Source organism: Bos indicus x Bos taurus, chromosome 3, assembly GCF_003369695.1.
Source record: "Bos indicus x Bos taurus breed Angus x Brahman F1 hybrid chromosome 3, Bos_hybrid_MaternalHap_v2.0, whole genome shotgun sequence".
NCBI lineage: Eukaryota > Metazoa > Chordata > Mammalia > Artiodactyla > Bovidae > Bos > Bos indicus x Bos taurus.
In genome coordinates, this window is record NC_040078.1 from 110,088,739 (window position 1) to 110,103,512 (window position 14,774).

Sequence of the window (14,774 nt, forward strand, 5' to 3'; positions counted from 1 at the left end):
CATCCTGATACTAAGTGCTTCTCACCAGACATTCTAGTTCTCCCTACTTTGGGGGCTATGGTGGACTTGTACTGCCCTCATTCCCACTGCATTTTCTGCCCCCTATCCCAGGCCGGGTGGGCCATATAGTTGGCTGTGGCCAAGAAACTGCAGAAGTTAAGAACCCTCCAGAGACTTCTCTGTTGGTTGGATGGTTGACTCCTCGCTTCCAATGCAGGGAGCGTGAGTCTGAACCCTGGTCGAACAAAGACCACAAATGCCTCGGGGTGTAGCCAAAACAGCTCCCCCACAAAAAAAACACAAAATAAATAAAAACCTCCCCAGGCTTTCTGTGTTAAAAAAAAAAAAAAAGGCAGATCTCCAGAGTTCTTTTCTCTCTGCCTTGGGGCCAGCAACATTCCAAACAGAGACTGGGTTCCAGAGTGAAAATGATATGATGACATGGAGCAGAGGCTGTAATTTACCTTCAATGGACACACAGCAAGAGCAAAAAAAAAACCTTTGTTGTTTTGAGCCACTGAGAGTTTGGGGTTGTTTTAGACTGCAGCATAGCCTAGTTTATCCTGAATGCTACACCAATTACTTGAAATCATCCCTCATTCAACATTAAAGGGGTCCATACCATATACTGGCGTCTTCCCAGGCAAGATAACCACTATAAGTTGTAGGCCCACATACGTCATTTTCAGGTGTTTAAACATGGGCTCCACGCTGTCGGCACCTTGTGCGTACTTGCAAAAACATGGCTGACCCTGGATGGGCATTCCTGCATCCTTAGAGATTTTACGGAGCTGGTCCGTGAAACTCCTGTTAAAATACAACCAGTGGCACAGTGCTTTCATTTCAGGGCACATTCTTAGCATTTAGCTCCCTCTAAGATATTTCTTTCAGTTCTGTAAATTTTTAGCCAAAATTATTAACAAACAAACAAAAAAAGCCCATCTTTAAATGGTTGCCAAAAACAGCCTAGAAGTTCTATCACTGCAATTATAATGCAGAAGATTCTGTATTACTAAACTATCAGATTATCATTTGGAATTTTAAAAAAATTATGCCTCAGCTGGGCCTCAGGGCCTAGAATAGCATTTCTGTTCAAAGAATTTCTTTAAACATTCAAGTCAGTGATTCAGGACCGAAGATAAAAGCAAGGTCAAAATTTCAGGTAACGTGTATTTTGGCAAGCCAGGTACAAGAATAGCTGGGTAAACTTGTGTTCAATTGAGAACACTGAAACACTCTGTCACAAAATCACCATATTTAGGATTATATTCAAACTCGTAACAGATTTGATTCCGTAACAATGCCAAAGAAAACATCATTTTAAGAAAAAGCAAAATTCACAGTCAAGTTTTAAATTTTAGATTTGAGAAGTTACTCCAGTCTATGTAATAAAGTTTTCAGGATAATTTCTTTTGTGCATTTGCCAACATTTTGTAGGATTCCTTTCTTTCACCCTAGTTCACTTTTCCTGTGGTAAGTTTTCCACCCTTGTCACTAACTTCCTTTATATAGATAACTGCATCTGTAAGATGTGAACCAAAGATCTGAATCAGTGACCTTGCAGTAAGACAAGCTCCCTAGTTAATTACAATGATTAAAAATGAACTAGTTTTTATCTTAGCTGGAAAGATACAATTAACCCCAAAGGAAGCTTCACTAAGAACTCAAGAAATTGCCAATCAGCACCACTTCAACCTTGTTAGTCACAGATTTCTGCTCTAAATGTAGGAAGCTGAGTCAGATTCTCAAGGTAATTCCCAACTTTGCAATTCATTATAAGAACAATGTCTTTTTCCTATAGCCAGATGGTGTCACTATAGGAGTCAGGGATTCAGTGCCAGTGTACACAGCACGTTCACATAAAGATGGTATTTTCATATCTGCAAGGGATATTACTAAGCTGAAAATATGAAGATACTCACTTTAGTAAATCTTCCCTACATTGTTTCTGAGGCGCAAAACAAGCAACTGCCCAAACTTTAATTTCAATGCCAGCATAAAACTGCTTTCCTCGCATGTCCCAGACACCCTGGTTGGGTGTGGCTACAGTTTTATTCTTTAAAACAAACAAACAAAAGAGAAAAGACATTACAATCTAAGTCCATTTTAAAGTTGATGAGAGGATACATAGAACTCTATTTGATATTAGTCAAAAGACAAAAAGCAGCAATGAGCAAAGCAATGGGTCAATTCAGTGTGGTATTGCTGGAAGAAACTTGCTGAACAAAACAAAGGCTTACCCGGCCCCCGTACTGCAGCATCGGTGCTGGGAGAACCCTGCCTGTGAGCTCTGTCATGTCGTTGTGGACAACAACACCAAATTCTTTAAGGTATGGGTCAGGGCCACCCACCGTGCTGTTACTCTTCACCTAAAGAACAGGAAAGCCTGCATATATAAAACCAAAGAGTAACTGTGTCCCATCCGGCAGTTTCTATTGTTTCTTTTTTAAATCTGAAAGCTAGCTTATCTTAAAGACCATGCCTTACTGACCAGTCTACTGATTTCTTCCTGTCGGTCAGGAGCAGATCTTGCTGTGGCCTTGATCATCGTGGAAGTCTGATTGTCTGTGAGCTTCTTTATACATCGCTGTCCTGCCACTATATTACAAACCTATCAAGAGGCAAAGAGGAATTAGTTTGTGTCTTGGGCTTCTGTATCTTAATATTTGCTGAAGTGCAGCTTACATCTTCCATTTCCAAACAAATGAAAATTCTGCTATAAGGTGAAGTTACCCATCCAAAATACTTCAGAGATTAATATTATATTCTATCACTAATTTAGAACATGACTTTAAAACACACAAGCACACATTCAAGAGATTGGCAGACTGGAAAAGAAAATTTAGTTTAGCTTACCTCAAGTGGCAAGTATGTATGCTTTTGTTCTTGTCCCACTTGGAGACAGGGAAGATGGGGGTATTTCAGCTGCAGATTGTACTTTTGCTTAAAATATTGAGCTACTGTACATTCCATAGCTTGACCATTTTCTAACTGTAAGGGAAAACTATAAGAGAGAATATCTTTTTAGAAATTTCTTCATGCTCTTTTTTTTTTTTAAACAAGCAAGCAAACAAAAGCCTACTAACATTTTCTACCTTGACCAGTCACTTAAAAAACAAAGGTCAATCTTTATTTAGCCATTTTCACTTAAGCCATCTTAGTATTTAATCAAGACAGCGATTGTGTTGGAATTTTCCATGTTTGTTGAAGCTAGGATGAGAAAAAAATTTAATTAAAATGGAAAAAGAACTTATATTAAGAAGAAGCTGCAGAACCAGAAAATACAGATTCACTAAAGGTCCGTTAACACTTATCAATATAAATACAATCGCTTGCTGGCTTTTTTTTTTTTTTTTTTTGCTGCACTGGTCTTAGTTGCAGCATGCAATTCCCTGACCAGGGATCAAACCTGGGCCCCCTGCATGGGGAGCATGGAGTCTTAACCACTGGACCACCAGCAAGTCCCTCTTGCTGACTTCTTACAGATGCTGCTGCTGCTGCTGCTGCTAAGTTGTTTCAGTCGTGTCCGACTCTGTGTGACCCCATAGAAGGCAGCCCACCAGGCTCCTCTGTCCATGGGATTCCCCAGGCAAGAACACTGGAGTGGGTTGCCATTTCCTCCTCCAATGCATGAAAGGGAAAAGTCAAAGTGAAGTCCCTTAGTCGTGTCTGACTCTTAGCGACCCCATGGACTGCAGCCTACCAGGCTCCTCCGTTCATGGGATTTTCCAGGCAAGAGTACTGGAGTGGGGTGCCATTGCCTTATCCTCTTAGAGATGAGTAAATGCAAATAAGGTCCTGGACCATCCACATATGAGTTTTAATTGCTAAGAGAACTTCTGGTAAAATGAGTGCAGCATAGTTACTGGGGTCACATTTTTAGATCCCCAAACCAGGACAAATATATGTGGATTTGGAGGCCACAAAACCAAATACATGAACCTGAGACCATGTCAAGATACTTGATACAAACTGGAGAATGTGATTTAAGAGACTCCTTATTTGGCTCTTCCAGGAGACAAATTATCTCAAACAACTTGGCACAATAATACCTTTAATCTTGTTTTTTAACTGTTAATGTCCCATGAAGTAATAATGCAGTGAGGATCATCTATGTGATATTTAAATCTATGTGCTTTTAATTTTTAAGCAAAAATTATATAGTTCTATAAGTTTAATTATTCTTATCAGGAGTGCTGTGCTGTGCTTAGTCACTCAGTTGTGTCTGACTCTTTGCGACCACATGGACTGCAGCCCGTCAGGCTGCTCTGTCCATGAAATTCTCCAGGCAAGAATACTGGAGTGGGTGGCAAACCCTCCTCCAGGGGATCTTCCCAACCCAGGGATCAAACCCAGGTCTCCTGTATTGCAACCAGATTCTTTACCTCTGAGCCACCAGGGAAGCCCATTCTTATAGAGTAACATGCAGTAATTAAATAATGAAAAAAGACAGGATGTAAAAAAAAAAAAAAAAAACAAATGCTATAATCTGTCACTATAACAAATGCTATATTGACTTTTATTTTCCCTAGAGAATATATTCAATGGTATAACACGAAAAATAAATAGAATACCACTTTATAACTCAAGAAATTCATGTGACGTATACATGAATTCATACTGAAGAATGTATTCAAATCAGACTGAATTGATATACTACATTTATCCAGAGGCCACTCTAAAATTTCAGTTATCTAGAGCAAAGTCATGCAGGTGATTTTGATTACACTTGTTTGAAAAAGTCTTCTTAGTAAGTATGTAAAATAATGTAAAGTTAATATAGTTAAGTTCATGCTCTTAGAAAAGCCAATATTTATATTTATGCCAGACATGAGTTTAATGATCTTGATTACAAGAATAAAACTTACATATGTGGTAATTTTAAAAGCACTTTCATATATATTTTCTCATTAGGCACATTTCACAGTGGATTAGAAGTTAGGTGATTAGAAAAATGAAACTGAGGAAGGATAAATGAATCTGCTGCTGGAGGCATGCCATACACACTGACAGCTGGAAGAAATGACAGTTAGCTACAAAAGGGGGGAGAAAAATCCACATAAAACTCAAAGCAATATATATCTTCCCATGACAGCTTTTATGACATACAGTTCTTAATAGATCCTTTTGGGCCATGCATTGAGAATTACAACACTAGAATAAATGATGTTTATAATGATGACTCTGCATCATTATATGAAAGTTGATCTATGTTCAGCATACTTTAAAGGCAAGGAAAACATTTTATTAGTATTTCTATGAAAAACATTTAAAAGCTCTTTAAAAGCTTTGGTGTTTAAAATGAAGATCTGGGTGAGTTTTTTAATTATAATGTGTGTGTGCTTGCTAAGTCATTTCAGTTGTGTCTGACTCTTTGTGACCCTTTGGATTGTAGCCTTCCAGGCTCCTCTATCCATGGAATTCTTCTGGAGTGGGCTGCCATGCCCTCATTCAGGGGATCTTCCTGGCCCAGAGATCGAACCCATGACTCTTGTGTCTCCTGCATTGGCAGGTGGGTTCTTTACCACTAGCGCTAAAATGGGATACCAATTTCTCAAATTATTATAGTAGCTTCCTTTGATACAAAAAATGTAATGGTACAATTTTAGATGTGGTTAACATAGCATCTGGTCCCATCACTTCATAGGAAATAGATGGGGAAACAGTGGAAACAGTGTCAGACTTTATTTTTTGGGCTCCAAAATCACTGCAGATGGTGACTGCAGCCATGAAATTAAAAGACGCTTACTCCTTGGAAGGAAAGTTATGACCAACCTATACCATATTCAAAAGAAGAGACATTACTTTGCCAACTAAGGTCCGTCTAGTCAAGGCTATGGTTTTTCCTGTGGTCATGTATGGATGTGAGAATTGGACTGTGAAGAAGGCTGAGCGCCAAAGAATTGATGCTTTTGAACTGTGGTGTTGGAGAAGACTCTTGAGAGTCCCTTGGACTGCAAGGAGATCCAACCAGTCCATTCTGAAAGAGATCAGCCCTGGGATTTCTTTGGAAGGAATGATGCTGAAGCTGAAACTCCAGTACTTTGGCCACCTCATGTGAGGAGTTGACTCATTGGAAAAGACTCTGATGCTGGGAGGGATTGGGGGCAGGAGGAGAAGGGGACGACAGAGGATGAGATGGCTGGATGGCATCACTGACTCAATGGACGTGAGTCTGAGTGAACTCCGGGAGTTGGTGATGGACAGGGAGGCCTAGCGTGCTGCGATTCATGGGGTCGAAAAGAGCTGGACACGACTGAGCAACTGAACTGAACTGAACATACGTTTGATGACTGGCTGGCCGTCTCGTCACATTACACACTCGATATTTTCGTTTCATCTGTCCACAATGGGTCACCTCAACTTTCAGACCTGAAGTTAAAAAAAACATCAAAACATCAGTAGTAATTAAAATCATAGTGACCACAAAAAAAAAAAGATTTGAAGGTTTTCTTCAGGAAGGCATGACATTGTACAAGACAAAGTTTGCAAACATATGGGAACAATTTCATCATGCATAGCCAAAAAAGCCTCAGCCAAGCAGAAAAAATTAGAACCCAGATGAGTGAAGACTAGCATCCTACTTAAATGTATTACTTCATTCAATAAATATATATCATGCATCAATAATGATTTAGTGCTTACTTAGTCTTAGACCTAGAGGTAGCCCTAATGAAGCTTATGGCATAATGAGAGAAGATAGCTAACAAGTAAAGAAGCAAAGAAATTCTGAGGATAAACAAACTTGTATTATTGTATTAATCTGAGAAATCTGAGACTCACTCATCCTGATCCTTCTCTAGGCTTCTCCAGGAAGCCAGGAGGAGGGCCACCCTGAACCCCAGAGCATAGAAGGAAGACACAGGGGAATGCAGAGAGATGAGGGATGGGGGAAGGGGAGCAAGAACAGCATGTGAAGTTAGACACCTGGGGAAACACACACATGTCCACACACACACACACTCAGGCGAGCACCAGGGGTATCCATCTCTGCCCCAATCAGAGAACACTGGGGGAACATCACAGAAGGAGTGGGCGCCCATGAGACATTTCAGTCCTTCCGTTTTATTAAAATAGAGGTTTTCAAGTAACTAAAAGTAACAGTTACTAAGTGCCTGACATGTGCTAGAAGTTTATACACCCAGTTGCATTTAATTCTCACAGCAACCTTACAAGATTCATATTATTTTTACCTTAGAGATGAATACACTAAGCCCAGGGGTGTCTGGGCTTCCATCTGTAAGACAGTGCTCCTTGGACCACACTGAGCTGCCTGACCAAGACCACAATGATGCAAATACCTACCTCTGATTTCTTTGGTAAACTTGACACGCTGGGAGTCTGTTAGAGGTTTGGTTTGTTCATTGATGTTCTGAATGTCTAAAACCTCACACATGAACTCAATGATAGGCTGAGCCCGGTAGAAAGCTGTTGCAGATACTAAAACAGAGAAGGATACTTAGCTTCAGGGAAAGGGAAAAGACCAAAAAACCAGCCCAAAGAGTAAATGGTAACGGAGTTCCATCCTACCATCAATATTGAGCATCATATTCCACATGGCAGGTCTCACGGACTGATGAAAGCCAAACCAAACCTCCCTGCCCCCTCCCAGAGGGTGGTAGTAACCTTCAGGAGGTGAGAAAAAGGAGCGACCTACTGGAGTGTACCTGAAGAAACAAGAATTTGCATGTTTCACAATAAAAACTTGAAAGGATCTTTCATTTCACTCTCAACTTTGCAAACTGAAACCAAGTTTGAACTATGACTTATGCAGAAGTCATGGGCACCAATGCGACCTACCAACAAAAGTCTGACATTTGTGGCAAAGAATTCAAACTAACCTCATGGAGGGAAGGTGTCTTGTGATAACATCAAGTGCTTGAACTGAGTCATCTGGGACTTCATTCAAGTGCCCGGCCAAAGCTTCTAAAAGTAACTGAAGGCTCACAACTGATACCCACTGAACAGACACTTTAAAGGTTTGGTCTTTACCCTCACCTGGAAGGGTCACTTCCATATCAACCTAAGGAAAAATACATATACAGACACATTTACAAAGGCTGAGAGACCCCAGAAATAGTCAATATAGTATACCTATAAGGATATCTAACACTTTCTGTAATTGCTAAACATTGGAAACAACCTATGCTCCATCAGTAGGGGGATAATTTAATATTGAATATTATATAATAGTTAAAAATAAAGTAGATGCTACAACATAGACGAACCTTAAAAACATTATGCTAAGTGAAATAGCCAGACATAAAATGACAAATATTGTATGATTCCTCTTATATGAGGTACCCAGAAAAAAATTAATAAAGACTAGAACAGTGGTTATCAGACATAGGGGAGGAGGAAATAGGGAGTTGCTGTTTAATGGGTACAGAGTTTCAGTTTGGGAGGATGAAAAGTTCTACAGATGGATAGTGGTCATGGTCGCATAATAATATGAATATATTTAATGCCACTGAATTGTAGTCACTTCAGTCGTGTCTGACTCTGTGCGACCCATAGACGGCAGCCCATGAGGCTCCCCCGTCCCTGGGATTCTCCAGGCAAGAACACTGGAGTGGGTTGCCATTTCCTTCTCCAATGCATGAAAGGGAAAAGTGAAAGTGAAGTCACTCAGTTGTGTCTGACTCTTAGCAACCCCATGGACTTCGGCCCACCAGGCTCCACCGTCCATGGGATTTTCTAGGCAAGAGTGCTGGAGTGGGGTGCCATTGCCTTCTCCAGAATTGTACACTTAAGAATGGTTAAAATAGTAAATTTTATGTTATATATTATTTAACCGCAATAAAAAAATTTTTTTAAGTAAGGTAGATGGAAAGATCTCCCAGATATAGTGTTAAGTGAAAGATGAAAAAATAAATCACAGGACAATATGCAAACAAATAATAATATATATAAACATGCAGAAATGGGCTTCCCTGGTGGCTCAGGGGTAAAGAATCCACCTGCAATGCAGGAAACAGGTTTGATTCCTGGGCCAGGACTATCCCCTGGAGAAGGAAATGGCAACCTACTCCAGTATTCTTGGCTGGGAGACCCCACGGACAGAGGAGCTTGGCGGGCTACAGCCCATGGGGTCGCAGAAGAGTGAGACACCTCTTAGCGACTAAACAACAACAACAGCAAGCATGTGTAAATAGCTAATGCACATAAAAGTACCTGAAGGGACACACACCGGACTATTATAGTAGTTTCCTTGGAAAATGAAAAGGGATTGAGGATGCGAGCAGGTGGGGAAGCAGGAAACCATAGCATTTCTAGACTGTCTGAATACGTTTATAACGAGTATATAATTATGTATTGCTTTTAAATTTTAAGAGCAAATGTCTTAAAAAGTTATTGTGGTATTATAAATATTTTCATAAGTGAGTGTTACACAATATTTTACAAGTAATAAAAATTCTACTGTTCAGATTCAGGTGGCACTTTCACACTGTGAGAAAGTGGGAACATATGTAAAGATGAAATTAGTTCAGTTCAGTATCTCAGTCGTTATCTGACTCTTTGCAACCCCATGGACTGCAGCACGCCAGGCTTCCCTGTCCATCAGCAACTCCCGGAGCTTATTCAAACTCATGTCCATCGAGTCGGTGATGCCATCCAACCATCTCATCCTCTGTCATCCCCTTCTCCTCCCACCTATCTTTCCCAGCATCAGGGTCTTTTCCAATGAGTCGGTTCTTCGCATCAGGTGGCCAAAGTATTGGAGTTTCAGCTTCAACATCAGTCCTTCCAATGAATATTCAGGACTGATCTCCTTTAGGATGGACTGGTTGGATCTCCTTGCAGTCCAAGGGACTCTCAAGAGTCTTCTCCAACACCACAGTTCAAAAGCATCAATTCTTCAGTGCTCAGCTTTCTTTATAGTCCAACTCTCACATCCATACATGACTACTGGAAAATCCATAGCTTTGACTAGACGGACCTTTGTCGGCAAAGTAATATCTCTGCTTTTTAATATGCTGTCTAGGTTGGTCATAATGTTTCTTCCAAGGAGTAAGCATCTTTTAATTTCATGTCTGCAGTCACCATCTGCAGTGATCTTGGAGCCCCCCAAAACAAAGTCTGGCATTGTTTCCATTGTTTCCCCATCTATTTGCCATTAAGTGATGGGACCAGATGCCAGGATCTTAGTTTTATGAATGTTGAGTTTTAAGCCAACTTTTTCACTCTCCTCTTTCTCTTTCATCAAGAAGCTCTTTAGTTCTTCGTTTTCTGCCGTAAGGGTGGTGTCATCTGCAAATCTGAGGTTATTGATATTTCTCCTGGCAATCTTGATTCCAGCTTGTGCTTCATCCAGCCTGGCATTTTGCATGATATACTCTGCATATAAGTTAAATAAGTAGGGTGACGATATACAACCTTGACGTACTCCTTTCCTGATTTGGAACCAGTCTGTTGTTCTATGTCCAGTTCTAACTGTTGCTTCTTGACCTGCATACAGATTTCTCAGGAGGCAGGTCAGGTGGTCTGGTATTCCCATCTCTTTAAGAATTTTCCACAGTTTGTGGAAATAATCAACCTAAATTCTAACAGTCAATTATTGATTAATTAAAAAACAAGAGAATATGTACAGAATAACAAATCTATCATCACCATGAGAAACAGCTTTAAGAATTGAATTGTCATTAGAAAGGGAAACATCTTTGTCCTATGTAATTACTACTAAATGACCTAGGTCTAATAAACATTTCTTGCTGTTAACACTTACCCTATCCCGTCCAATTGGCAGTGGATGTGCTGTGTACATGTTTCTTTTGCCATCATAGCCAGGCTGCCGATCACCAAATATCTGCATCTTGAAGTGCCGCACCATTGTATCTACTACCTCCCTTAACAGTAATGGAGACAGTGGAGGTTAGCTCTGAGAAACGGTGGTGATCAGGAAACTATCACTATACCTTAATTATCTAAATTCGGGTCAAAACTCCTTGGAGGACCTCCCTGGTGGTCCAGCAGTTAAGACTTCCTGGAGAAGTCTTGAGACTTGGGTTCCTGGAGAACCCAACCCAGAGGGTATGGGTTCGATTCCTGGTTGGGGAGCTAAGATGCCAGCAATACTGTAACAAAGTCAATAAAGAGTTTAAAAATGGCTCAGAACAAAAAAAGAAAAAGATGACCCAGGCCAGTTCTGCCTGGAATATGAGGATCAAAATTCTTTGGAAAAAGCAAGAGTTAAAGTTACAGATTCAAATAATTAAAAAAAAAAAAAAAAAAAAACAGCAAGTGAACAAAAGCAGTCATGGGATGACAACACAAAAGGAAGGAATAAAAGGAAAGAAGAAAATTTGCAGCACCTTCTCAAATTCTTGCTTTCGAAAATCCTCTCCTATGATAAATAGAACCTTATAAGAGTAACCTATCTCAGGTATCTAAATTTGGCATGTTCATAACTGAATGATAATACATTTGTTATCAAATATGCATCCTTATTCAAGTACACTGGTTTTGGAAAAAAGAGTGGGCAGACATCTGAGGATCAATAAATCTAAGATGCATCATAGTCAACAGACTAAGGCAACTCCTTTGACTAATGCTGCTGCTGCTAAGTCGCTTCAGTCGTGTCTGACTGTGCGACCCCACAGGCAGCAGCCCACCAGGCTCCCCTCGTCCCCGGGATTCTCCAGGCAAGAACACTGGAGTGGGTTGCCATTTCCTTCTCCAAGGCATGAAAGTGAAAAGTGAAAGTGAAGTCGCTCAGTTATGTCCGACTCTTTGCGACCCCATGACTGCAGCCCACTAGGCTTCCCTGTCCTTTGCTATCTCTTGGAGCTTGCTCAGACTCATGTCCATTGGGTCAGTGATGCCACCCAACCATCTCATCCTCTGTTGTCCCCTTCTCCTCCTGCCTTCAACCTTTCCAAGCATCAGGGTCTTTTCCAACGAGTTGGCTCTTCGCATTAGGTAGCCAAAAGTAGTGAAGCTTCAGCTTTAGTCCTTCTAATGTCGTATTATATGCCAAATTGCTTCCAAGTAGTATAAAGAAGGGAACATCATAAAATTTCCTCCTCCCATAAAATATCCCCATTCCATTACTAGTGTAGTTTCTTTCTTTTTAGAATGAAAGCCTTTCTCTCAATCAAACATGAACAGTGTTTTGTCATATACACCAGATCACACTGATGCAGGATCTAAGATTAATGCAGACGTGGGGAAACTAGAATCTACTGTTTAAGATAGATAAAAGTGAATCTGTGAGACTTTGGAATGCTAAAGTCAATGAAAAATCAGGTGCTACGTCTCACCAATATTAGTGAGCCCATGTGTGTGAACTGTATCTTAAAAGTCAAAATAAATCACAACTAGCTAAGGCACTGGGGCTTCCCTAGTGGCTTAGCAGTAAAGAATCCACCTGCCAATGCAAGAGACACAGGTTAGATCACTGGGATGGAGAAGATGCCCTGCAGAAGGAAATGGCAACCCTCTCCAGTATTCTTGCCTGGGACATCCCATGGACAGAGGAGCCTGGTAGGCTACAGTCTATGCGGTCACTAAGAATCTGACATGACTTAGCAACTAAACAACAACACACAAAAGGCTAAGGCATTAACACTACCACAAACGAAATCTGTGGGAAAGTCATATTTTTTTCAAACTAAGTCATGCAATTGCAAAAAACTGATGGAGAAATATAGTTTCATACATCCCCAATTTTAAAAAGTTGACTTAAGAATAGTATATTTTCAGACTGAGAGGGTAATTTCTTATCTTACATTCTTCAAATATAATCATAAAATTTTACAGTAAGAAAACATATTTTCACCTCTATTCTCACTTAATCTTCACAACAACCTGTGAGACAAGCAGTGCAATAATTTTTCTCAAAGAGAAAAAAATAAGAATTCAGAATGGCAAGTAACTTGCCCCTGGTCACACAAGGATTAAATGGCAGAGTTGTATGACCTTGGACAAGTTACTTGCTCTCTCACATCTATTTCTTCATTTGTAGGATTACAATAATCATAAAGCCCACCACAAAAATCATCATATTAAGTGAATAAGTACACATAGACAAGAACAGTGCTTGTCATGCAATAAGCCTACTCCTTGCAGGACATTTGGTCCAAAACATCCGTGAAACATTTGGTCCACATCAAGAGGGCCTTCATATTCAGCTCTGTCCAAAACAAAAATCTGGCATGGGCTGAATACGTTCACAGAGGTTTTGAATAGGACCAAATTTCAGGGACCTTTTGACGTGGACCAAATATCTTATGGATGTTTTGGACGAGACTATATGGCTGCGGGACTTCCCTGGTGATCCAGTGGCTAAGACTTAGCATTCCCAATGCAGGGGGCCTGGGTTCAATCCGTGGTCAGGGAACTAGATTCCACGTTCACAACTAAGAGTGTGCATGCCGCAACGAAGATCTCACGTGCCACAGTTAAGACCCGGTGCAGCCAAATAAATAAATAAAATCAGTATTTTTTAAAAAGGGGGCTTCCCTGGTGGCTCAGTGGGTAATCTGCCTGCAATGTGGGAGACCTGGGTTCGATCCCTGGGCCAGGGAAGATCCCCTGGAAAAGGAGATGGCAACCCTCTCCAGTATTCTCGCCTGGAGAATTACATGGACAGAGGAGCCTGGCGGGCTACAGTCAATGGGGTTGCAAAAGAGTTGGACACAACTGAGCAACTAACACAAACATTTTTTTTTAAAGGACTCTCTTAATAAAACAAAAAGACTAAATGGCTGTTAACCAGTGCTCAAGGATATAACTCCAGGAATCTTCATTTCTCTTGAATCATCAAAATTTTCCACTCTACTGAATTATTCTCTTAAGCATATAAATATCTATAATTTCTCTCATCTTAAAAACACTGAAATTTGACCCTTCCTCCTCATCTGAGCAGTACATTTCTCTGCTTCCCACTGCGTCAGTCTCTTGACAAAGTTGTCTCTAACTGCTCCTCTCCATTTTCTCTTCAATCTTCTCTCATGAGGCTTTTTCTCCTTCAAAACTACTCTTATCAAGGTTCCCAGTGAGCCCCACATTGCAAAATTAAATGCTCCTTGAACATTAGATGATCAATTCTTTCAGCTTAAAATAGGTTCTTCCCTTGCCTCCTCACTCTGCCCTGGTTTTCTTTCATCCCAGTGGCCTCTCTCCATGCCACCAGTCTCCTTTGCTGATTCTTCCTCATCTCCCCAGTTTGCAAGCACTGTTACCTCAAGACTCAGTCTTGGAGTCTCACTTTCTTTAACCACACTCACTTCCTACATGATCTCATCCAGTCTCATGGTTTTACCATCAATATACTGATGACTCTCAAATGTCTGTCTCCAGCCTGTAACCTGGCCCCTGATGATGGCCCCAACCTCATTTATTCAACTTCCTGCTTGAGGTCTCCACTGGGATGTCTAGCAGACATCTCAATCATAGCATTTCAAAAACTACAGCTCCCCGGACCTGCCACCCCTGTTGCCTCTCCCATAGTTTTCTCCATTTCGATACATGGCAACTCCATCTTTCCCTCTGCTCAGGACAAAACCCCTGGAATTAGCCATGATTCATTTCTTTCACACCTCACCTTTAATCCATCAACAGATGTTGCTGACACCACCTTTAAAATATTTGTAGACTCTGACCACTTCTTATCACCATCTCTTTTACAACCCAGGTTAAAGTCACCATCCCTTTTCACTTGAATCATTACAAGAGCTTCCTAATTGATTTCTTGGCTTTTCAGCCTTAACTGCCAGGCTCCATCTGGAACACAGCAGCCAGAATGATCCACCATTCAAAATCTAAGTTAGTCA

At 40.6% G+C, this 14,774-nt stretch overlaps 1 protein-coding gene across 2 annotated transcripts in view; it reads right to left on the reverse strand.

Moving 5' to 3' along the window:
* AGO4 (argonaute RISC catalytic component 4) overlaps positions 1-14,774 on the reverse strand; it is a 37,909-nt gene that overhangs the window by 14,795 nt on the left and 8,340 nt on the right. For both annotated transcript variants that reach the window (XM_027537854.1, XM_027537853.1), the window contains exons 3-12: positions 10,727-10,847; positions 7,842-8,023; positions 7,531-7,667; positions 7,306-7,440; positions 6,285-6,372; positions 2,857-3,004; positions 2,492-2,611; positions 2,241-2,369; positions 1,923-2,056; positions 623-807 (exon numbers count right to left, since the gene is read on the reverse strand). In XM_027537854.1, coding sequence (XP_027393655.1) covers positions 623-807; positions 1,923-2,056; positions 2,241-2,369; positions 2,492-2,611; positions 2,857-3,004; positions 6,285-6,372; positions 7,306-7,440; positions 7,531-7,667; positions 7,842-8,023; positions 10,727-10,847 — 1,379 coding nt within the window. The remainder of the gene's footprint in view (positions 1-622; positions 808-1,922; positions 2,057-2,240; positions 2,370-2,491; positions 2,612-2,856; positions 3,005-6,284; positions 6,373-7,305; positions 7,441-7,530; positions 7,668-7,841; positions 8,024-10,726; positions 10,848-14,774) is intronic.